Source organism: Hippoglossus hippoglossus, chromosome 13, assembly GCF_009819705.1.
Source record: "Hippoglossus hippoglossus isolate fHipHip1 chromosome 13, fHipHip1.pri, whole genome shotgun sequence".
NCBI lineage: Eukaryota > Metazoa > Chordata > Actinopteri > Pleuronectiformes > Pleuronectidae > Hippoglossus > Hippoglossus hippoglossus.
Genome location: NC_047163.1, coordinates 22,115,406 through 22,140,857, shown reverse-complemented (window position 1 = coordinate 22,140,857; position 25,452 = coordinate 22,115,406). Strand labels below are relative to the sequence as shown.

Below are 25,452 nucleotides of genomic sequence, written 5' to 3'. Positions count from 1 at the left end.
GTTCCCATAAAAGCAGTCACTCAGCAGTGAGTTTTGTTATGGTATCAGCAGAGAGATCAGTGGAAAAATATCCATGTATTATTTATCTATATCCATGTAGTAATATTTATCAATGCACATCAAGGTTTCTTTGGTTTTAGCTGCACTGAGAGCCCAGTTTTTATGCCCTGGTGACCATCCATCCATTCACCCATCCGCCCATCACATGCTTGTAAACACAATATCTCAGGAACGCCTTGGGGATGTCTTTAAAGCTGGTATAAACCTTCAGTTAGACTCACAGATAAACTGATTAGATTTTGGTGATCAAAGTTGAAAGTCAAAGGTCAAGTGAGTCAAAGACATATATATTAACTGCACTGGTTGAAAGACGCATAGGGTTGTATAGTTCTGTTTCTTACACCCCCAAATTCTGGACTTTATGTCTCAGCTCCTGTCAAAGACACAATGACTTTGTTTCGGCTGCAAAGAAAGGTGTCTGCACCTATATTCAAAACTTCAAAGCCCAGGATTACACATGGCCAACATCTTTCTAAGATAAACCTACTACTTTGATCCAGTCTATTTTACAGTATCTTTTACTGTGACTGGTTTCATACTGGTTCATTTTGTTCTGTGAGAAACGTTTGAGGGCGACGTGCTTATCCGGCTGCTTAAAAGCTCTCATTATTTTGGATTCACTTGAGCTAGTGCATTACATTCTCAGTTATGCTCTGTTGGGTTCAATGTCACTCATATGTCCTCCATTATCTTCTTTTATTTTGTTCCTGTGATGTAGCTCGGATGCATCTGGCAAATTGTTTGATTAAGTTCAAGGTTTCTTCAGTAATTATTTTAACAATGTGTCAGATTGTCAAGTCTCATCGCTGCTCCCTCTAAAACCCAGAACCAATGTGTGTGAAATGCCTCTGTATTACGCTGCATTATCCTGTGCCTTATCCAATTAGTTCTATACCCAAAACAAGCGCCAGCCCATTTTATGTTACCTGTCAGCAGACAGCGCTCATCTGTAAAAGGATGACTCCATATTTATAACGAAGACAGGACTTAGTGTGAATTAACTTTAGCTGTTGAGAAGCTGAAGGCACATGCTGCTCCACACTCTGCTGTCACAGTCCAGCCATCTCTCCTCCCGGCTTGGATCTTGTGGGACTCTCTCAGGTGTTTTGGAGTCTGGGAACATGAGGCTTTGCAAGGAGACGCCTCTGCTGCCAAATGACTAAAACTTAAACACTGTGAGAGCACGGTTCATCCCCTCTGTCTCCTGCCTCGTGCCTCTCCGTTCTTTCATCCATCCCCTGCCTCTGTCTCTGCTCTCTTTCTATCAGATTAGGCCTCCCCCTCTTTTCCACATCCCTCTCTCACCTTCTCCCCCACTCTCTGGGCCTCTGTTCTTTCCATATTTACTCTACCCCTGCTTTTTTGTATCTGTTTCTCCATCTTTCTCTCCCTATATCCTTCCCTCCCTCCTCTCCTGCTGTGAACTAGTCAGGCTGCAGAGAACACAGAGCCTGAGGACAGAATGTCAGGGAGTCAGCTCCCATGAAAGGCAATGGGTCGCCACCATGCCTGTATAAGGCCAGATGACTGGCAAGTGTTGTGTTTGTTAGTGTGTGTGTGTGTGGGTGGGTGGGTGGATGTGTGTGTGTCTGTATCGGTGTTTGAGTAAATTTACTTACTGCTCTGTGGTGTCCAAGAGTTTTGGGATTTGAATGTATGTATGGGTGGGAGCACTCACTTTAGTATATGTCAGGCCATTGTGTGTGTTGTGTGTGCGGGTGTTGTGTGTGCGTGTGTCTGTGTGTGACTACAGCCTAGCAGCAGGCTGACGTGTGCCGTGCAGCCACAGGGACCAAAAGGGTTCTGCTCTCTCTCAGCTAATCCAAACAAAACTGAGGCTGAGCCGGAATCTGGAAAGTCGGCACTGTTGGTTATAGACGAAAGGGTCAACCTGGATGAGTGTGTGTTTGTGTGTGCGTGCGTGTGCGTGTGCGTGTGCGCGTGCGTGTGTGTGTGCGTGTGTGTGTGTGTGTGTGTGTAAACTCGTGTCTGTGAGATGGTTTAACTGAATGCAGCTCAGTATTCTCTCTGTGCACTTGAGAGCGGAAGCGCTGTGTTAACTTACAGGAGCCTATTGGTAGGCAGGCTATTCTTATCCCCAGACTTACCTGATTGCCATGTATAGTCACAAGAAGATGATAAATTCACCATTTGCTGGAACATTTCCGTCTGCAACACAATCATACACAAGGGAGTTTAAAAAAAACACATCCATGAGTCATAGACACAGACACACACACACACACACACACACACACACACACACACACACACACACACACACACACACACACACACACACACACAAGGGCACCTACGCCACTGCAACACTTATTCCTCCCTGTATCTCTGTGATGTTTTTCTTCATGTGTTTATCCACCTTCTACTTGTGTTTATCTGAGTCTAAGAGCTTCCTCCCAGACACCAGGTTCTGTACACGACAACAACAACAACTCATCTTATTTGCTGAAAGTAGAAACCTCATATGCAAGTAATTTTTTTTCCACTCCAGTAACATTTCCACAACACATTTCCATTCGCCTCCTTCCTCAGATTCCTGTTGAATTTCAGAACTCTAACCAGCGACAGTGGATCTGCAATTTTTCCTCTGGGTGAGTGGTGAAATACAGTTGAGGTTTGGAAACGTAACTGCTCGCCTGAGCCAGAGGGATCATTAGTCGCTTGTCATCCAAGGGGATATTGCATGTCATGGTTTTTCCAGTGAGCAAAGGGGGGCGCGATGAGAGCACATGAGGTTTGCATTCGCAGACAACTCGCTCTGACGATCACAGAAAGGAGCTTCTTTCTCCCACAGACGACACTGCTCCCAAAGCTCCTGAAACCCCTCATCAGGAGTCCGGCTGATACATCTGGGCAAACGTGATGACACAATGAAACGTTTGCATAATACGCCCCTCTAACGAAGGTACTTTAGAGTGAATATGAGCATAACATGTCTCCTTTAATGTATACACCAACATACAAACTCGGCCTAGACGTAGCCCAGCTGGAAGATCTGGAGGGAGCGGATACACTAACCTTGAACTATGATGTGCAAACACTCTTTTAGCCACTTGTCTCTGAAGGATCGCCATGAATGTGAGCAAACAATAGGAACTTACTTTACTCCAGTGTAGCTGAAGCACTGCTACGGTCAAGAAGCTATTGTAGGGCCACTAGTCTGGCACGAGCCACCCCTCACACACAATGGTGTCACTGTGGCCAAAGGGGAGAAAGAGGTTGGCAAGAAGTTTGGTATGTGATGTCCAGTGATGTGATGTGATGTGTGTGTGTGTGTGTGTGTGTGTGTGTGTGTGTGTGTGTGTGTGTGTGTGTGTGTGTGTGTGTGTGTGTGTGTGTGTGTGTGTGTGTGTGTGTGTGTGTGTGTGTGTGTGTGTGTGTGTGTGTGAGGCTAGAATGGCAGCACAATGAAAGAGAAAGAATAAATGTCCCCTCTTGATCCATTTTGAAATATTTGGAAATTTCTAGATGTTTCACGGATTAATTCAGTCTCAGTGGAAACTTTGTTAATATGAAGCTCCATACTGTAGGTCTGTGTGTGTGTGAGAGAGAGAGAGAGAGAGAGAGAGAGAGAGAGAGAGAGAGAGCTGTCTGATTAGTCTCCATGTGTCCCTGGAGCCCATTGGTCATGGACTTTAGAGCAGCTGTGACTGGTTTGACCTATGACCTTTGAGTATTTTACTCCCGGGGTATTTCTTCTGCAGAGCGATATTTTCTCTTGAGTGCATGACTGATTAAAAGCATAATATGCATTATGATCTGTACGTTATTTGTATTGCAGAACAAAAGTGCAATACTTTCCTTAGTATGAACCTTTGCAGTGCATCTGATGTACTGCAGTAAATGTTGCAGTAGATGTGTGGGGTATAATAAACATTTCCTGGCAGCGAAAACTAAACTTTTACCTCCCGTGCACTTTCTTTCACACTTCATCGTGTTGAATTCCTGGGAGTAATGAAACAATGCAGCGGTGGAGCAGTCCATTTACAGCAGGGTTTGGTCCATTTGCAATGGCACATGTTCAAACACTAACTGTTTGGCATGGCTGTGGCTCTGGTGCACTGTAGCATAGCCTGGTCCCAACAGTGGAACTAGTTAGAATACAATGAAAGCTGCAGATGCTTTATGTAAACCCTCGCCCCCCCCCCCCCTCCCCCTCCCCCTCCGTCTGTAGCTCCCAGCCACGAGTAACGCTGCCATTTCACAAGCAGGCCAATTAAAAGCCAGTGACATTCAGGTGTTGGAGACAGAGTGACATTAAAACTAATTCCTGGTAAAACCCAGTGACATTACGGCAACCGACGGCCAACGAGAGCACAAGCGTCCACTGACCATCTTTAATCGACTGCGTTCTTTAGCGCAAAATGTAGAACTGTGAGGAGGAAATTGCCAGAGGCAACTCTGTAGTGAACGAACAGCCCTTCAAATGTCATTAGGCATTTTTCTCAGTGCTTTTAGCAGCTGAGATGATCCACATATACTGTACCGAGGAGCCGGGGATTGAAGAGGAGGGACGCGGCCTCCTTGTAACCGTGATCAGAATCTAAATCACCTTTATCGCTGAGGACATTATCATGTTAGATGCATTTGTGATGCATCATTTTATGCATACAGAATAAAACTTGGTTATGTTAAAGACCTGCATGGTGTGCATGAGGGAAGAGAATTGCACATTGTTACTGTAGTGAGGAGAATACATAAGCTATTCAGAATGGATGTGCTACGGAGAAGGGGAGTCCCCCCCTCCACCCATTCTGCTGTTATAGCCTTGCTCTCTTACTCATGCAGATGTTATTCCCACCCCGCATCCCTTTGCATTAGGGCAGGATATAGGAGCGAGGCTGTAATAAAGGACATCTCAGGGACGAAGGACGTTGGAGCTTGAAGGTCGTACAATGGAGTCGCTAGCACATTGCTTAGGCCAGCACTACTCTCTCACTCAAGTGTGCGTGTGCGCGTATGTTTACAAATCTGCAAGGTTTGCACAATGTAAGAAGTGCGGATGTGAGCGCACGTCCCACGCCTGTGCATGTGCACGCACAAATGCGTCATTAGGTATGCAGGCTGTATGTAGTGAGAATATGTGAAGAGATGATGCTGGATGTGTGTTTGCACCCAAAGACCTTGCTTGGGGCTAAACTCCTCTGCTCATTAAACCATACAGGAGTCGTCTTCTTCGCCATCACTCTGGAACAGAGAGCTGATCGCACTGCTTACACACCCAGTGAACAACTGCATTAACAAGTCCAGCCGATATTACTCTCATTAATGCATGCTTATGAAGTGCACTGATACACACACACACACACACACACACACACACTATGTATGTGCACACATGCACGCGCACAGACGAGCAGTGATGACAGAGCTCAGGTGGAACAAAGTCCTCTGTCTCTCTGACCTCCTCCTCTATCCCCTTATTAGCCCGGCTTCTCATGCAGAGCCACAAGTGTCACATCACATCACTGGAAGGCACCACTAATAGAAATATTAATATGAGGAGGATCAGAGAGAAAAGCTTTTCTTTTTTTTTTTGCCCCCTCTCTCGTTTTCCCCTCAGCAAACAGATTAGTACCTAATCCACCAGGGATAAGGGGAGATAAATTGTTCCTGATTGGCTACATTGGGATAAATAAACACATGTCTGCTGCAAATGGATATGCGCTGCAGCGGGCAATTTTTATCCAGTCATTTTCGTCTCATGTTCAGCCTTAAAATCGTATTTACTCTGAGATAATTGAATTCTGCCGGCGGGATATAACTCCACTTGTTTTCCGAAGCAGTTTCACTTATTTCTGGGGTTTCCCCAATATATCTTGAGATGAAAGTACAATGAAATAGATTGGGCTGAGATTTAAGAAAACTTGTTTCATTTAAACAAATTTATTTGTACAGAAATTACATTTCCACAACCTGTAAAACATTAAATGACTTTGAATGTGGATGTATAACTCTTTGATTGAGCATCTTTTTCTAGTTTGAGGTCATTAGTTCAAACAGATTTGATTGATCCTCTTTGACTTTTCTCTCTGTGTATGGTGTGTTGTTGTTTTTTTGCATCGTCATCTTGAGCCCAGCCGTGGTGTTTCTACCTCTTCAGACTGAATTAGTGGTTAGGGGTGTAACAGGCCAGCATGTGGCACATAGGAGCAAAGCTGGGATGTCTGAACAGTTTCTTCTTCTGGACTCAGGGGAGAACATTGTCATCGTGCTGGCGTTGGTCCAGCCATGCATGGCACAGGCATTATGTACTCTTCGCTGAGCAGGCGCCATGCAGGGGCTAAAAGTGTGCTTTTACGGCACTGACTGTTGGTGTGTGTGTGTTCCCTGTGAGTTCTGATGTACAGCAAGGCTGAGAGATAAGAGCGACGTAAGATAGATGATGATGGTGATGACGGGGGATGGGGCAGCGGAGCCGGTGGTGGCGATAACCTCTCCCTTCAGGCTCCCCCAGCCTCCATCATTTCCCACGTGAGAGTTGATGCACAGTGGGTGGAGAGAGGGTCATTAGAAGCCTGCACAGTGTAATTCACAGCAGAGATCAGTCTGAGAAGATGCTGTGTGGCCAGTGGCACATTTCCCTCTGGAGCAGGGCATCACACACAGCGGGATAAGTTGTCTCAATTTTTTTTTAACACTCTTGCTCAAAGTCTTAAGTTTAGCCGGAGGTATTTACACGTTTCATTTTACTTTAATCATGTATGAAGGCTCTGTGCTAATCTTGAATACTGTCAAGTAACACTTGATGTCCACATCTTCCTCTTTTAACACCACCACAATTTATCTCAGGCATGACTTAGTGTAGCATTTGAACTGTTCTACCAGTATAGATAAGGCTGAGAGTTGATCTCAAACATCTTTATTAGAAAAGCTTTTGAGGATGTAAAGACACAGAATCTCCTCGCCAGCAGGCCACTAGTTGTCCTCAGTTGCTAAATTGAGAAATTCAGAGTGACTTAAGAATGTATCAGTCTGTAAATCACCTGACAATATCCAGACAGACACAATGTGAACTTTAATTTCATCCTGGCTCTTTAAAGTGCTCCTGACCATAGAATCAGCCTGTTGCAAAGACAGATCTCGGGGCCATAAAGGGACTACAATGTAAACAGAGGGGCCAATTATATGTTCAACATCTATGCACAATGTCTGATTCAATAAGGTGCACTTGGTAGTCATTCTTTGTTTACTGTTTGCTTTATAGCTTTTGAGAAATCATTTAATTTATTTTGAAAATTGTTCCCTGTTCAAGCACATTGCTTTCTTTAAAAAAAGCTTAGAAAATAAAGTGTCTTAACAAATTGTCATATTTATTGTTAGTATTGATATGTCAGTGTCAGCATGTTGGAATATGCAACACGTGGACACACAAGCACAGAACCTGTACGTACCATTGGAAACGTGGGCTAATGGTTTCCAATATGATCCAAATATTCAGCACAAAAGAGACAAAGGCAGTTGTGAGGTGAGGAAATAGTTTGAATTACAGCTGTACTAAATGGAGGAGAAAGCGTAGGATGAAAGAATTGCCTCCCCGTGTGAGCAGAACGCTTTCAGTGGCGCCGCCGCATAAACCTTTCAGTGGTCCGAGGCCGTATTTGTCTTTTTTGTGGGATCCCAAACGCCGAAGAGCCAAACGTCTTTCATTAATCTCGAGACAAAAGCTCCTGCATCAGCACAACCTGCAGAGTGAGAATCATACCCCAAAACTTTTAAAGAAAAAAAACGAAAGAAAAAATTACTCTGCCAGGCCGGGCCGCTGCCGCCTCTGTTACGGCCCGCTGCCGAACACCGTTTTCCTCAGCACCTTGTTCTTTTTCTAATTAGGAAGGAAATACTGCCCAAAGACAGATGCATAAGGGACAAAGCACTTAGCGTGTCTGGCCCTAACTAAGATTCTACATTCTGGTTCCTAAAATAAATCCATTTATTGCTGCCTCCTGGGTATGCTTTCTCATGCCTAAAAGGAGCACGATGTTGATTATAGCTTGAGCTGCCACACTCTGTAGACTACCCTAGCTTAAGCTGTGTGGCCAAATTTAAATGAAAGCACTGCGGGACATGAATTTACATAATATACAAATGGAGAAAACGAGGGAGCTGGAAGGTAAAGACTAAGATGAAGTGACTTTTCGAAGTCGGAAGCAGAAAAAATGAAAGACCCCTTGCTCCCCTACACACCAACCATACATTTCGGATATCCAGCACCACCATGCAGATGCTATAATGGGTTAAATTACGACCTCAACGTAACTACATATCCTCAGATACACCTCATGCACATTCATCCTAATGTTTAATTCACTTGAAAGTTGAGCACGGGGCATGTTTTCCCTCCTCCCCGCTCCCTTTTTTCCTCTATCTCCCCGTGGCGATGTCACAGGGGATTAAGTCACCGAGGCCAAGGGACTTGTTTATGATTCATCTGGAGGGAGGCTGCAGCCAGCAGTGGTGCCCACAGGGCAGGCAGCTAACAGGCTACGTTCTCCGGCTCCCTCGCTTTCCTGTATATGCTAATGCAGAACACGGAACATGGAGTCCCTCCTAGAGATGACGTAGAGGGAGAATTCTTGGTAAAGTCAGGTTACGCGTGTTGCGATGACGTAAACCTTTCTGACGTGAATACTGCGTCATGATGCACGCTATGAATGAGTGCATAATGCATTTTCTTTTGCTTAATAATAGATTGCATAGTGGCGTCATCTTTTTATCACTGCACGATGAGGAAGGTTGAATGTGTAATTATAGCAGTTTCACATCTGAGACTTTATGATTTTCTTTGACAAAATTGTTGTGCTTTATTGTTGTCTAAAACACATTCTGCATTCAAATCAGTTTGATTATATGTTCAAGGATAAATCGGTAAAAAAAAAAGGGACAGATTATCCATCCATCCATCCCAATTATCCTTGGAGGGTTCCAGGGGGGCTGAAGCCAATCTCCGCCCACATTGGGCGAGGGAACACCCTGGACAGGATGCCAACATGCATAGACAAATAACCATTCACGCTCACATTCACATCTACGGGTGAGTCTCCAATGAACCCATTAAGACCTAAGGCGCCTAATAAAAACACGCTCTAAAACCTAAGTGTCATTTGAAAACAACCAGCTTGAAGCTGACAGAATTGAATTTCCCCCCCCAAAGTTCACTAAAGCCGGCAATCTCCCTTCATCCTCCCCCTCCTCAACCGACTTAGCTTTGGTCAGTGGGTCAGCAGGAACATTATTTTGGTCTGAATCTTCTTTATTGTTAATTTAATTGTTTCATCAATGAAAACTTGCTGTTCTCTGCTCTCTCTTGTCGCTTAGATTGCCAGCCATTGCTAATTTCAAAACTTTTTTGCAGGCTCAGAGCACTAACAAACAAACATTTCCCATAATGCATTCCACCTTTTCTGTGAGTATTTCGGCAAATCACAATGTATATCATCAGTCACATGTCTTATATGGCTCTAAAGGGAGAAGCACACAGATGTCACACCCTGTCTTAAAGAGGTATACACACATATGTCGCCTCGACTCCAATCTGCATGTGTTTGGACAGGAAGCTGTATGCACAGAAAGCCCACACAGACAAGAACATGCACAGTCCACACAGAAAGGCCCAGGATCTAAACCCTCTTGCTCATGAGGTGACAGCACCACCGCCGTCCTAGTGTGTTTTTACTCAAGCATCTCAACCTGATTCAAAGATGAAGCACCATTGCATCGTCTTGCCCTTATTGATGGCATTTAATGTAAGTCTCCTCCAGGTTACTCTCGACTTATTGCAAGTCAACCTGTGGGAGTCAATTAACTTCCCTAATGAGTGTGTGTTGTGGCGAGGAGTGTTTTTAATAAGGCTTCTCACAGTAGGTAAACCACAACCAAGTGCTTAAGGTTAGTTTGAAGCACATGTTCAACCACAAAACAAGCTAATCTACTGCCACGCTTCACTATCACTATCATTCCGCTGTTACTAGTCCCCTTGTTTTGTAATGAGAAGTGGTTTGTTATTAGTGACAAACCACAGTATGGAATGGTGTTATTCAACATCATCACGCTGGTGTGAAGGTTAAGCGTGGACTTACTGTCTTCTTTTAATTGCTCTTTTAATTAACTTGTGTCTGGCCTTGGTCTTGTCAGAGGATGCCCGAGCATGCCATTTAGCACGAGGTAATGAGATTAACCTCTCGTTGTCCAAGCGACTCTAGATTACACATTATGGCCAAATAAATGAGCTGGGCTTTGTTTACTCCTGTGTACAGTCAGGCGGCAGGCAGGCGAGCCACAACTCTCTCAGCGGTAACATAGCTAAAATGTCAAGGGGAATGGGAGGGAGTGCGTTTGGCACCGGGTCGAGAGTGTGGCCGACCAGCTGCACGGGGAGTGCGAGGAGGCGGCCGACACTGGAGGGGGGGGGAGGACAAAAAATGTTCCCCTTTGCCATCGCCATCTCAGACAGTCGATTAAATCAAGCTGCTAATCACTCACACTCACAAGTGTTAGGCTCCACTCACAAACACACAAACACCTCCGTCTCTTTCTCCCCGCTCCGCATGTTTAACCCGAAAGAATGCAAACGAGAACCTCTCTCCTCATTTACACACAGACACACACACACACACACACACACACACACACACACACACACACATGCATTCAACGACATGACCTCCAGTGTAAAGACACGCTCAGTGTATGCACACACTAACTGGTGGAGGCAGGAGGAAACGACACGTGGCATGTTTGGCTGTTTTTCTCTTTCCTCTTTCCAAGTGAATTGTTGTTGAAACTTTGAAACGTTGCTCAACACTGACTGTAATGTCTGCGGACACAAACATGAATATTTGCCTCAGAGATCTTGAAACCAGTCATATCCTCTCAGTATTCTCAGGATGTATTCTTACCATGCACACTACGCCTTAAAAAGTGCAATGGTTTTTGTAGGAAACTTTATAAGACCCCCAGAAAAGCACATTATTCTAAAATGTTTCTTGGCACCAAAACAGGTCCCACTATTATAGTACAAAACGAAAAAGGCGTATTAATATTTGCATTATTCAAACATGGATTTATAAATAAAATGTATCTGTGTTTCACTGCAACTTTTTTGTTTTTAATAAACCCTAACACACTCCGTTATTAGCATCACACAGTATCTGACTTCTGTGTGATGCTAATAATGCTCCACAATTCTCGCAGACTGCCCTCATTTCCTCTAGCATGTCATTTAACAGCTTCCACTATGTCCTACTTTACACAAATCCTCAGCCCCTGTACTCCCCTTAAAAACACACACACAATGGAAGCTGACAGATCAAATTCAGTCAAAATATGTTTTAAATGACGACTGGATTTTTCTTTTATCAGTGTAACTTTTAGAGACGGTTCTGCTCCCCTGGAAACCCCTCCTGGGAAAGTGTGAGCCAACTGCATCGACATTAGTTGGTGACCTTCGCCCCGTTTCCTTCTCGCCCCCGTGTTGTCACAGCGAGCGAATGTCCTTCTCCGAGGCGGAAGAAGCTGCCTTGGCCCAGCTAGTGCTGTACCTCGTTTTTTAATCAGGCTTTGGGGAGTGAAATATGGGCCTGGCGAAGCAGCCTGTACCCGAGCTCCATTCATCTGGTTTCAATCTTCTCTCCGCCTTCGGATGTGGCCGCGTGGGCATTCCTTTTTTCCAGACGCTGGGGAGGGGAGATGGAGGGAAGTGGGCGGAGCGGCAACAAGGGGCAGCAGTATTTGTTTGAAGGAGCGTGCGTGTGTGTGTGTGTGTGTGTGTGTGTGTGTGTGTGTGTGTTAAGAATATGTAGCTTGCTGAAAGGGCCTTACTGGTTATTTTAAGAAAAGCTGATAGCTTTTAAATGTTGATCCTCTTCAGAAAATGGAATCACCATCTAGAACAACATTGTTCAGATTTTTTTAGCTGATCCACATTAAACATTGTTTAGTCTTGGAGTAGACGCACAACAACAAAATGCCTAAAGCTCAACGGTCCGAAATGAGGCTGTACGTCACGCGAAAGGTTTTAAGAACTGGGACGTATACAGCAAATGTTGGAAAACAATTCCACGTTAAGGGAGGGACCAGACAAACTGAATATACATTTGAAAACAGAGGGACGCTGTCATTTAGTGTTAATTTACTGTAGTTGAGTTAGGTAACATTTATTTCGTGATTTTGTCATGTATGTGTCGTGGAAACTTATCATGAGATTTGAAATAATGAGTTTCTCAGACCGGAGTTGTCTTTAGAGTTTTAATTATTAGCTCTGCAGAGGTTTACACAGTCAGCAACATGGCTCAAAGTGCAACCACAAGAGAATTAAAAAGGAGGGTTTTCATACAATGTGATGAATGGAATACAGAACAGAAAGCAGACACAAGCCGTCTGCTGTCTGACACTGTTATCGAAAGAGGAATCAAATCCAGCACACAGTTGCACAAATAAAGGTCAACAGGAGGTGGAAGACATTGATGTTGTATCAGCTAAGTGCATAGAAAATAGTCAAAACAGTAATAAGACATTGATCAGTGGAATTTTCCATTACATATGTTCAATTTTAACTTCCAATTCGCCCTTGTAATAAAATAAACTGTTCTAATCATCGATCGTCATTTTGTGCTCAGATCTAAAAACCTAAACAATGCCTAACCGTATCCTATGGACATCCAGTATCCAGTAGTGTTTTGTGTGTGTTGATTAAAGTCGGCCTACTGCACGAAAGTGTGTAGCTAATCATAAGGACAGGTGGTAGGTGGCTCCATTAGCTCTCTTAAATGAGCCTAAGCGAGGCCGTTCCTGGAAGCCCCAGCAGCCCCCGTTGACCTCCCCGGCCATCGCTCAGACACCACTCTGCCTCTGTCAGCTGCACCACCCATCAACACCTCTCAGCATACAGCTGCCAAAACAGACGTGGCATCTGCTCACCTCTGGGGAAATGGCGGGCATTGACGTGTCCTTCCCAGTCACAGGCTTGGATGTATAGATTCCCCTCTTTGTCCTTTAGAGCAGCGGTAGCAGCGACAGTGTGAGCGGCTGTATGTATGAGGCGTCCCCTGCTTTGTAATTTTCCACTCAACTGATCGAGTAAAATGATACGTCAGATGCATACCATAAGACCGGCGACAGCACTAATATGTCAGCGACGCAGTCCTGGGCGGATGGAGAGAGGGAGTTAGCGTCCCGTCTGTTTTCAATTAACTGATGAAATGTACAACATGGGAGCGGCTCTGTTGTGTTCGGTTTCTCGTTTTCCACGGAACTAAATGATCCGATTTTCTGAGAAAGACGTTGACTTTAGACAGTGATGAATATTTGCAGTGACCTAAATGATGCAATTTACTCTGTGTATGCAGAGAGGTGAGGCTGAGGAGGAGATGAATCAGGGGAGCGTCCAGAATCCCCTCACACAAACGCACTGTGAACTCCCAAAATCTTGTGTTTAAACATCCGGACCGGGGCCTATCTCGGAGCGCTTCTAAAGCCGAGCTGTACCACTCCTCCAAATAAAGCAGCGTAGCTCTAGGCTCACTTCCCTCTGATTCCGCTTGTTCGTCACATGCCAACGCACCTAACCATATAGCCTGCTGCGGCTTTTATTGTCTTCCCACAAGTTGTTAAATGCTTCTTTGAAACACCATTGGGGTATTGAATTGCATTTAATAAAAGTCAGGGGTGTAGTACTTTATAGCACATGAGGTGGATAGTATTTGAAGTTTTCATTGGTCTCACACTATTGCGAAGCATCCATCATCGGGGGGGAGCTGAGGCGACCGCGATGCATTCCACTTCCTGTGGTCATACACCTAGTCAGCTCTATTTTCAACCTAATGGACATAAAAAATTGCAGATCGCAGCACAATGGACTTGGCAGCGCCGAGGCTTATTAAGTATTGATCCGGCTGAGGTCAGTGCCCATGTTCAGCCACTCCAACAATGTGAGAGGAGTTCGTTCACCCGTTTGCCAGCCACAAATTGAGATCAGACCACATAAATAACTGGGGAAATTGAGGAGTTTTTGTGTCTCGGGGAGCGGAAAAGCCGTGCCCATGGTTTTGCCAGAAAAAGCTGAAGGAGGAGAAAAAGCTGTGTGTCCACTGTGGGCTTTTTAAGTGTTTATACCACCGCTTGCCCATCTGTCCGGACTCCAGCAGTGCCTTGCTGATATGATATCATGCCACACCAATGCCCACCAGGAACGCTTTAAGTTGATCAGCAGCAGGCGAATCTGTCTTCCACAGTGTTTTAATGAATACGGCTCGTCTTGTTTTTCAACGCACCATCTGTCAGCCGTGCAGGGTCAAACAGAGCTTGAACTCAGTGAAGAAACTGCTTTCCACTGTGTTTTCTACACTGTTGTATCTGTACATACACTGGAGAGCTCCGCGATGAATATTTTCCACTTTCACTCACAAAGTCAGGCCAACAGAAAAAATACCTTAATGCCACGCAGGACGAGAATAATCTCAGCCCTGGGACAAAAGCTTCTTCAAAATGAAGGGATAGCAAAAAAAAGTTTAGTGCCGTAATGGAAGGAAAGTTTTGTGAGGGAAGATTTGATTTTTGTAGAGGCAAATGTAATTTTTTCTTCCTACATTTGGAGTTGTTGAAAGACAAAATCGCTGACTTAACCGCTTTGAAACCGAAGCAATTGTTTTGTCTCCAGTGTTTTACACATGCAAGTGAAAATGAGTTTCAGCACAATGCTCAAAAAGAACTACGCATTAATATGTCAAATGACTCACTCTCCTCTATCCTCCATAATTCCTCAGTGGGGGGACTGCAGGTTTATTCAAGGCTGTGTGCATGTGCTGCAGGGATGATGTGCCCTTTGCACACATGCACTTACCCGCACACAGCGTCAGTGATAAGTTTCTCCGAGATGTTAACTCTCTCTCTCCTCTTCGCCCCATGCTCCTCTCCATATAGTCTCAGATTCGGAGACGCTCATGCAGAACAAAGTGAATGTGCACACACGCTGGTTTGTTTAGGCTTTGCCAGATGTTGGGAGGATCCTTTGCAGCAGCGAAAGAGAGAGGTCACTGTCCAAGGCCCATTTAACTGAAGCGTGTTATCTGGTGCAAAACAGACCGCTTGACATTTGGACCCTGTTCATTCTCAACACATTAAGGGAGGAAAAATGTCTTGAATTTTTTCTTCTTCTTCTTTTTAAGCTGAACGTAACTCTGGAAACGGTTTTAACACCACACGCGCTTCTGGAGATTATTCTGCAAGTCAGGATGGAGTCTGAAAGATGCATTGCTGTAATTAACATTTTAAATGGGGACCATCATTTACAAAAATGATGAATTGGTTTTTAATTAAAAAGAAGAAGACGGGAAAAAAAAAAACTTCCAGCCAATGACAATCACTGTTTTCTTTGTGCGAGGGACTGGAGTTCGTCTAACTCTTCTTCTGCTCGTCACTCTTTCCATTCGGTCACGTGTCTAAGCTGTGGTTTTTACCATGGCCACATCGAGATGGAAAGAATGACATGTCAGACTTCTTACACCGACGTACAGGGTCTGAGAGTCCTCTTTCTTTGCAGTTAATGCGTATGGTGCTTATTTTGGGAGAACTGAAATCCAGATTAGTTACATAGGATGGTAAAAGAAAACACCATTCGTCGTGCAGGTTGGTGGAAGTGTTGCACGACAATGAAAGACCAAAGTTTAACCCTTTATAAGGAGCTCTTTGCTTTTTAGGACCGTTTCAGGCTAAACCCAGAAGATTAATGGAACAGCCGCAGCATCTTGGACAGCTACACCCATGAGTGTGGGTGACGAAACCAGATGCAGTGTTGATAAGATGTGTATAGCACTGTAAGCAGGTTTCACTGACTCTCCCTCCCTCGGGGCACGGTGTAATTAGCTTTTCTCCCCATCTCCTCCCAACTTGCTTATTTTGCTGAAGGAAAAAAGGGAGAATACTTTGGGGGAATTAAAAGTGCTTGTCGCGAAACTAATTTCGGATCTATTTTGGTGATCTGTCGGTGGGACGGCGTCCCTATTGCTCGACATAACAGCAGTGGCAAAGCCATGAAAGGGATGCTAATGAAGGCAATAAGAGCACCTCGAGGTGAACATTTACCACAGGGCCTTACATTATTCAGACCTCGGTGGTATTTCATCTCTCTCTTCCCATTCCCACTGGTCCTCCCTCTCGTTTTCCCATTTGCCTTCCCCCTCCAGGTTCAAGGGATTATTGTGGGAATGATTCCATTCCTCCGTCTTCCTCTTCAAACCCACCGATTACTGCTCCAACCAGAGTTATTAGAAACCTCTCATCAAAGATGTTCATCTTTGAAGAGGATGGTCTCCTCTTTTAGAAGTTGTCCTCTCAAGTAAATTATTGCTGTTGTGTAGTGTTGAGACTAATAGAACCATGGTGACATTTAAAGGCTGAATATCATATAACCAATAATGAATCATTACTACTATTGTGTGCTGATTTTTTCTCTGCCCTCAAGTCAAGTGTTACATGACAGTCAGTTTTAGTTATTAATTCACCTTTATGTCATTTCTTAAAAAAAATTAGCTGTGTCTGGTAAGCTGCTTTTTCAGTAGAATGTGATATCTCCATGCAGGGGCACAAAAAATTGTAACTTCTGGTAACATAATTATGAAATGAATAATAATAATGATAAAAATAACTTGAGTTTATATAGCGCCTTTCAAGAGACCCAAGGACACTTTACATGTGTCACTAGGGACAAAAGTAAAGAGAAAATAAATAAAATAATTCGCATCAATTATTACCATAAGTGAGGGTGGCGTGAAAATAGTAATAATTAAAGAGGAAGCAGAACAGAGTTATCCAGGAACTATGAGTAAGATATTGCTAATTACCAATTATATCTGTGTCGTCTCTCCCTCGTTACTCTGTAATGACTCTATGCACCTATACTGTAAAGTGTTACTGACAAAAGCTCAGTGTCAGCAGAAAGGTACATCGGTCGCTGTGTGTGAGGGGGGGAGGATTATCGGATTTTATCCCTTCAAAGAGCCAGCCTCCAGTCAGGGAGCGAAAAAAACACAGCCCCTTTGATTTTCACGGGAGCAATATATTCATGAGTTGGACCTTGAAACTACAAGGAGACTAGTGTAGTGTGCCATATGCAAAAACATGTTTTAATGGAGCATGATAACTCGTTACATTAAAAGAGACTAACCCCCGTTAGAAGCTGTAATTAAAAATGGAGTTGTGGCTGTGAGAATAAAGGACTCTTGCCGAGTGTGCATAGGGGGTCGGGTTTGCACTAACAACTGGAGGCGGCCTCTTGTCAAATTTCATGGCATTTCATGGCTCCTCAAAGATGTTGGGAGAGAGTTAAGGCACAGCATGTAACCTCCTATCTGCGATTCCCCGTGCAACGTTGGTGGTATTTATAATATATATGTTTGGCATTAGAATGGCCGAATTCAGGTCACACAAGAACGCTGCACTCTACACTGAGCTGAGAGCATTTCACTATTGTCTCCTCAGCCTTATGTGCTCTTCTCAGCATGTCCCCAAATCAGCTAAAAAACTAGCTTCATGTCAGCAGTAAGAAGGGAGGAGTTGTATTTTATTCGCAATGTCAGATATTTGTGTTATATACATGAAGTCCTATATTTTACAGACTTTATACAGAGCCTCAAAAAAATGTCTGCCTCTCCCGCGTTTAATCCTGCTGCGATGACAGAAGATAAAACAGTTCTTGCACAGATTGGCAGAGAGGTGGGAGATGATTGTTACCTTTGCCTGCTGCAGGGAGGCTATGCACGTGACTAAAATATGACTGGAGTCTGTGGGCCTGCATGACAGCAAATCACAGGTTTGTGTGCCGAGCCGCTGATTTACAGTCGGCAAAAGATAGTCCCCTCTCGCTCTGTAAAGCAGACAGGCGGCGCTGGAAGTGTGTTTGTGACAGAGCGTGTGTTCCCATAAAGCACACAGTACATCACACACTCCGGCAGTCACACATGTACATAAAATGAAGATGTTCTCTATGGAGGGAAAAGCAGCAGTGAATACACACAATCGTCGCAACGCCTGTGATCTTTTTCTACTTTTGTGCATCTGCTAACCTGTGTCTAAAACCACCTTTGTGACAGTTTAATCCTTCCTCAACACCAGTGATTTACAGTAAGTGCTCCAAATAAGGCATTGCACCATCCCTCCCTCCACCCATTTTCCTGCGTTCTGTCACTCCCCACATCTATCTGTCTCTGACCCTGTCCCTCACCGGCCCCCCTCCCTTGTGATGTGCTGTGTTTGAGTACCAGAGGTCATAAGCTTTGGACGTGGCAAAGGCTCCATGCAGCCAGGCCTATGTGCTGACTGAGGGGATATATGGAGCTTGACTTTGGGCAGTGTGAAAGATCCAGGCCTGCCTTGTTTGTCTGTCTGTCCATCTCACTGGCCACACTATAATAAGATTGCAGGGCCCTGTAAGGCGGATTTACTGGAGCACAACTCCCCCTAGGGCCTTTTCATAGAAATTGGTTCCTCCATATTTCACCCTCGCCTCTCACTCTCTCTCTTTGCAAGATATGTCTGTGTTCCTAACTCTCGCTCTCTCTTTCTAAACCTCTGGTGTTTGCTCCCGCTTTCTTTTGTTAATTATAATAGGCTTCCTTTCCTTTTCTTTCTGCGGGGTTAAAACTGAACTGAGCTGCAAGAGGCTGAGCCAAACAGAGCTGAGGAAAACAGAGGGATGGAGGACGTGGCCCCTGTATCACAAGTCCTCTCTATCTCTCGCTCAAGACGGCCATGTTTATTTAGATGGTCTTCCCGTGTCCTTATGGAATCTCATAAAAACATGTGAATGCTTACAAAGCACCTTGAACCAAGTTTACACCAGGAATTCGTATCTATGTTTAAGCTAATATGCTAAACAGGTTGTATTGTTTGTGGGTCACCTCACAGCTAAACCTATGAAGCCAAGGTCGAGAACCCAAACACGACTAAACAAAACAATTTTCCATACTCTCTGCATGGCAGCCTAGCAGAGATTAATTCTGTTGTGTCTCATAGTTGACACAAGTGATGGGGTCTCTCGCAGTCCAAACCGTCCCAGCTGTGCACACGGTGAATGAGGCCAATCCAAATGTGTGCATAAACTCACATCCAGGCGAGCTTATTTTGGGAGCACTGTGTCATCCATTCCCGAGCACATAAGCCCCCTCTGCAAGACTAAAAATAAGTGGGGAAGTGGGGAGCAGCAATTGTAAACTAACCCAAAAAAGGCCCCCCCTCTCTGATTTTTCTGCCAACTCTTCCTGGCAAAAAATAAGAAACCATTTTCTTTCCATCGCAGATACACTGCATATTTCCCATCTTGTTTTTTGTTTTTCTGTGAAAATACGAATAATTTATGGCATTCAAAGCCTCATTGTTCACCAATGAATCCCACCAGCAATTCTGTGTTTGTGAGCCGACCCCGATATTGGATTGAAGGTCAATTTAAAGTCAGTTAGTGGAAAGTCAAGTACTTTCTGTGGAAAAAAGATTGCATTTGCCACATCCAATTGGCATCGGCCATAGCAACCATGGTAGTAATGGAGGCCCCCTAAAAGCTGCTTTCCGACATGGACTGGACTCCGCAGTCCGGGTGAGGCGCTCTGTAGTATTTGCCGACTTTCTCCACCTGACCTCCTAGTTAACTAAAAGAAAACAAATATCTCCCGTGGAAAAAATGGTGACACACGCGTAGAAGACACAGACGAAGATGTTGAGAGAGTTTGTGGTGATAAGAGCTGACAGCGGTGTGGTGGTGCTGTAAACATGATCACGTGATCTACGCAGCGGAGTTAATACTTCCTGCCTCTGCCTGCTGCGCCCGGCTGCACCCGGCTGCCTCAGTAATGTGGAGGATTTGATGCTGTTGTGAACCCACTGGGTTGTGTGTGTGAAAGCCAGATTTTGGGTAAACTCCATAGCCAATTCTCCGGATTTTACCCGGAGGTCATGTCTGAAAACGGGTGAAGATAAAGACAGACAGTGTCTGGTGGAGAAGGTAAAGAGCCATGATAAAATAGCAAGTGTCTTATGCCTCAGGATCATTAGTTACACAACTCTTCTCTTAAGCTGCCTTCAGACATGCACTCAACGCGTCAAGTCATTTGACATTTCACCAAGATGGTCCTGCCAGCATCCTGGTGAAGTGTAACCAAAAATGTCCGAGTTAGCCCATGTGAGAATACAACATGGAAATTCAAAGTGAGTGGGCGTGTTGATGAACACACGATTGATGTGAAACTGAAAGTAAACAAATAGCAGAGCACTGTCTGTTGTTTGAAGGTCTATTTAAAGTCAAGTATTTTGTGTGGAAAAAGAAGTTTTCAATGCTGGCCGTTCTTCGGTCACCCTGGCCCTATCTATCTTTCACATAAACCCCTCCATTTACAGAGTCTATACAGTCGAAGCAATGGGCAGTTAAGGGTGATGAGAGGTGAGAAAGGAAGCAGGGATTTCTTATCAGGCCTGTTACACACTGCCAGGTTCAGCCCCGGGCTGCTGATGGGTGTGGGAGCGCTGATTACAGAGGCTAGCCTGAGGAGACCCGAGGAGAGACGGTGGACACAGGTCTCCCAGCAGAGCCCTATACCATCAAGCATTAGTTTGCACCATTAGGTCCAACACACACACATACACACACGCGGCCTAACCATTCCACCTCTTCAATATACTCTACTGCAAAGGTCTCTCTCTCTTCACTGACGTCCAAACTAATGTCAGCAGGGAGCCACAAGATGAATGACCCTGCAAATTCTGCATTAAAAAGTCATAAATAGTTCCCTGATACCTTTAGGGTCCAGGAGCTCCTGTGTGGGGAGGGGGCCTCTTATTTTGTTTGCTGACTAATGATTTAAACCAAAGCAGGTGGTCCAATTTGGCCTGTCAATCCAGGACTTCCAGCAGGGCGCACAAACACTCTGGCAGCCGTGAAGTGCTCCCTCTCTGTCCAACTGGTTAATGCCAACTGGAAACTTCCACCTTTGACTGACAATGAGTAGCCCGGAGCTCGGGTTTTATCGTCCAAGGCTCACAAAGTATAAACACAGGGGGGGGTTAAACAAAACTTGAAGAAACTGCTGAGATCCACCACATGATGTCATCTGTGTTGCTGAAGTTCTGGTAGAAGACGAAGACTTTCTGCCATGCTCTCCTCTTCCCCTCTGTGTCCTGTGTCAGCACTGACTCATTGCTTTCACAGCACAGAGCTGACATTTTCGGTGGCCCCAAAGATCACTTATGGGACAGGGTGTTGGCTCCTGCGAGGGTGGACCACAGAACAAGTGGACAGGCGCCCAGCGAGTGCTGATGCATTTCACAGGACACAGTTGGCCTCCTGTGGAACAACTGACAGCCTGCGATTGCGTCTGCAGAGCACTGAGGCATTCTTTGACTCGCTCTGCGTTGAATCACTCCGCCACAGAGAGAACACCTGGGATTGCACATAGTTGTCGGTAAAATACGTGTCCTACTCCGTGATGTGTATTTATTCAGTGCAAAAACAGGAGGAAATATTGAATATCTGGGCACCTTTATGTTCTGCATGACAATGAAAAGTAGAAGGTAACAATTTTCACACTGTACTGTACATTCCCGCTTGATTCCAAATGAGCATCTGCTGGGCTGGATAACTTTATTTTAAGAGCTCAGATTCCCCAGGAGTTATCAGCTCATTCGGCAATTAAATTATAGGCACAGGTAGTTAAGTTAAATGTTGTGGAGCCAAACATATCTGTCACATCTGAGCGTGTAAGCTGAACAGAGCTCTGCAGCATTGTGCAAGGTTTCTATGTGGTGGAGGAGTCAAATATCTCAGCAGTGCATGCACACAAACACGCGCGCTCACACCGTCCATAGCTTGAGCTTCCAGCAAACCCCTGGGACGCCTCTGGCTAATTCACCTCAAGGCCACAGGGCTGTCCAGCATCCTCCACTAAATTAGCCCTGCTGCCCCCCCACTGAGACACAGGCCCTGACAGTCTGGCCGGTGCTCAAAGTCACTCATTTGTGTGCACACATAATTATTGCTACTTTTTTTCTTTTTACCGCACTGCAAGCTTGTCTCTAAGTAGATGCAATTTTCTGTTGGTTTTTTGGGTATTTGTGTCGTAATGGTTGCGTGACTCATTTGCAGTAGCTATGGGAGATGTCTGATCTCTCCTGTTTCCATTTAGTCTTCCTTTGGTAAGAGAAAAGTGTCCATATGTAGTCTGATAATAGTCAATAATTGTTTTTGTCTTCATCATACAGCAGAATTGTCTATGTGTGCAAATTCTCAGTCGTCAAAAGCTCTTTACCTTCCTGTGCCAGGCCACAGCTCCCGAAGCTGCTGCTATGAATAAGAATGTGTTCTTTGACTGCCCTTGTCAAAAGGGGTTAAAGCAAAGATCACAATAATTCTTCTCTCTCACTGACCTCTTATACCAAACTCTATTTTCCTGTCAAAAGAAAAATCCCCATGCTGTCACTCTTCAATGTCCGCGTGTGACATATCTCAGCATCTGTCAAGATAGCTATTGGGATTCTGGGTCATATCTCTCGCTGCGTCTCAGTTTCCTCCGTTGGCGTGTTTTTTTTCTTCCTATCTGCAGCATCCGCCTCTTGTCTCAAGTTGAGATCAAGTTATTGTCCCCATCTGACATCGCTCTCTCTTCCTCTCCCTCAGCTCTATTCAGCCTGCTGTCGGTGGGTGCCCAGACGGAGATGAAGAAGGTCGTCGGGGACAACGCCACCTTACCATGCCACCACCAGTTCCCGTCGTCCAACTCTCTCGACATCGAGTGGCTCCTGCAGAAACCAAACTCCAAACAGAGAGTGGTGAGAGGAGATTTTGTTTCTTCAGACAATCAGACACATTCATGTCACTGTTACTGTAATTACTTGCTGCTTCTTTGGCTTTTTAGACATACTAGCACTGTGAAGCAATTTTCTCCAATTAAGCCTATTTTCTTTCATTAGGGGTATTTTCCTCCATTTAGGATGAGTCTCCAATTGGCAGCGGCCATAGCAACCAAAGTTGTAGTGTCTGGTGGAGGTGGTAAAAAGCCATGATAAACCAGCCAGGGTCTTGGGGCTCAGGGTCATTAGTTACATAAGCCTTCTATTAAGCTGCTTTCAGACATGCACTGGACTCCAGACACTTTCTTGAAATGATCCAGAGGGGCTGTATGGTAGAAAGCAAACGTCCAAGTCAGTTGCTCTGGACATTTTCCAGAAGTTTTCCGGCCAGCCCCCATAGTTAAATCTCAGAGTGAGCCCCTAACCCTTTCATAAGGGGACTGGGTCTTGGGTACAGTATGCGCGCCGTGTGTGCTCTTCTAGTTAAGGTTTGTACTGCTTATCACTTCTCTCCTTGATGCATCAAGCTTCAATAAATCTATTTAAATTATCTGAGATCTGCTGAAAACTTCCTCTTTCAATTTACAGGATTTCCTTCTCATAAGCGTCTGCTTATTAAAGTAAAACAATGCAGCTGTTTGACTGAATGTTTTGAAAATTGGAACAGAAAGCTGCTGCTGTTTTATTTTTACCCGCCTTACACTTTTCTTTTCCTTTCTCTTTCACACACACATTTCTTTTACATTTCTTCTATCTTCCCTATTTGGGTCATGCTGATTGATTTCCGACGGGAGCCATAATAGTTGCACATTAACTCGATGCCTAAAGTTACTGTGGCAGTACAGGTTTTAAGTGCCTTTCCACAAAGGAACAATCACGTCGCAGAATGTTCCCTGACTAATTCTGTAGTCGTAACCTTGGACCCTTTACTCTCAGCTTTATCTAGGGCATAAAAGAGATAAACACTAGAGCAACTTCACATCTTGTGTCATTACATGTTCTGCTATGTCCAGAAAATACTCCACTAACCGTTTTTTTTTTGGGAGGGGGGGGGGGTTCCTTTGCTGGAAGCTAGAAACTCTATAAAACATGAAATCAGTGGATGGCCGCCGACGAGACATTATCATAACTTCCAGCCTGAAACAGCAGTACTGTTCTGTTCTATAATTAAGCATCACCTAGTTGAAAATCCTTAAATGCCCCTCAATTGGTTTTGTCGTCTCACAGCCTCTTTCTGGTTCTGGTATCGTTTCACCGGGTTTGAATCATTGCCTTTCTTCACCCAAACTGAGCTTAGTATCTGATAACAGACAGAGCATTCAAATTGAACCAGCTTTCTGTCGGAAGAAAAAGATTTCCTTTCTTTTTTGGAAGCCGTTTATGTGTTGGTTAGCGCACAGACGTGGAGCGCTGTGAGAAAGAGAAGAAAAGGAGGGTACGGCGGGGAAACGGGGGGGGGGGGGGCTAGGAATGAAAGAAAAGGGAAAACAAGTGTCTCACGCTTTGATGATTCAGAGGGGGGCTGCCACATTGCGATGAATATTTAACAGGAAGATAACATTGAAGGCGCCATTAATTAAAATCAAACGTCTGAAAATTTGATTAGAAAAGAGACTGTGCCTGTAGCTGAATGAATAAATCATTCTTTTGTTCTGCTGGAAGGCCGTGTTGAGAGGGAAAGAGCATCGTGTCAACATTTAAACTCTGTTAGCAAATGTAAAGACGACATGTGTTGAGGACACACAGGGGCAGGAGACAAGGCGTCCTTGTAGATGACCAAAATTCGTGGACTGTTTTAATTTAACATCATCATGGACAAAAAAAGCTGAATGTCTGCAATGTTGTGCTGTACTATAGTATGAAAATAAGGTCGATGTGAATACATATTTTTGTTCAGGCAGCAGAGTTCACATTCTGGTACTGAAAATAACTTCTCCCTCTTGTTTCCAACATACATTTATTCAAATCAATACCTTTTATTATCCGATCAATTTGAAACATGTTTAGAGTCATCTACACACATCCATTCAGAAAAGCCAGAGATGGCAGGTTTACTCCATATCTGCATAAAGTATTTTCACTTTTTACTGAATAAACAAACCACCTCATTTTAATTGCAAACTACTGCCAACAACCGCAGGCCATGTTGCTAAATTATTCTTAAACTCCTCACACTCACAGTCTCATATGTTCAGGAGACATCCAGTCATAACCAGCACAGATAGTATAGTTCATACACACAAACAACAAGTGAGTAATAAACAGTTTGTTTGTGTGGGCAGTGGACGTGCAGCCGCAGGCGGATGCTTTTCAAGTATGTCCCGCTTTGTGTAGGTGCCAGGCCAGTGTCGCTTTGTGCCTGCAGCCGTGGCACAGTAATGTATGCCTGTTTGCGTCCATGGTGTGTTTCCACTCCACGTGTTTGCTTTGGAGCTGGTTTATGTGTGCAGGCCTGTGCACGTGTGTGTTAGTGTAAATGGCCAGTCGTCACCTGTAATCACAGCAGGTGCCCCTGTTTCCTAGGCGCTGATGCACTGTGGCACCGGC

General features: G+C 44.6%; 1 protein-coding gene across 1 annotated transcript in view; it reads left to right on the top strand.

Annotated features, from left to right (window-relative positions):
- clmpb (CXADR like membrane protein b) overlaps positions 1 to 25,452 on the top strand; it is a 73,753-nt gene that overhangs the window by 29,885 nt on the left and 18,416 nt on the right. Inside the window, exon 2 of the mRNA XM_034605514.1 lies at positions 22,733 to 22,884. Coding sequence (XP_034461405.1) covers positions 22,733 to 22,884 — 152 coding nt within the window. The remainder of the gene's footprint in view (positions 1 to 22,732; positions 22,885 to 25,452) is intronic.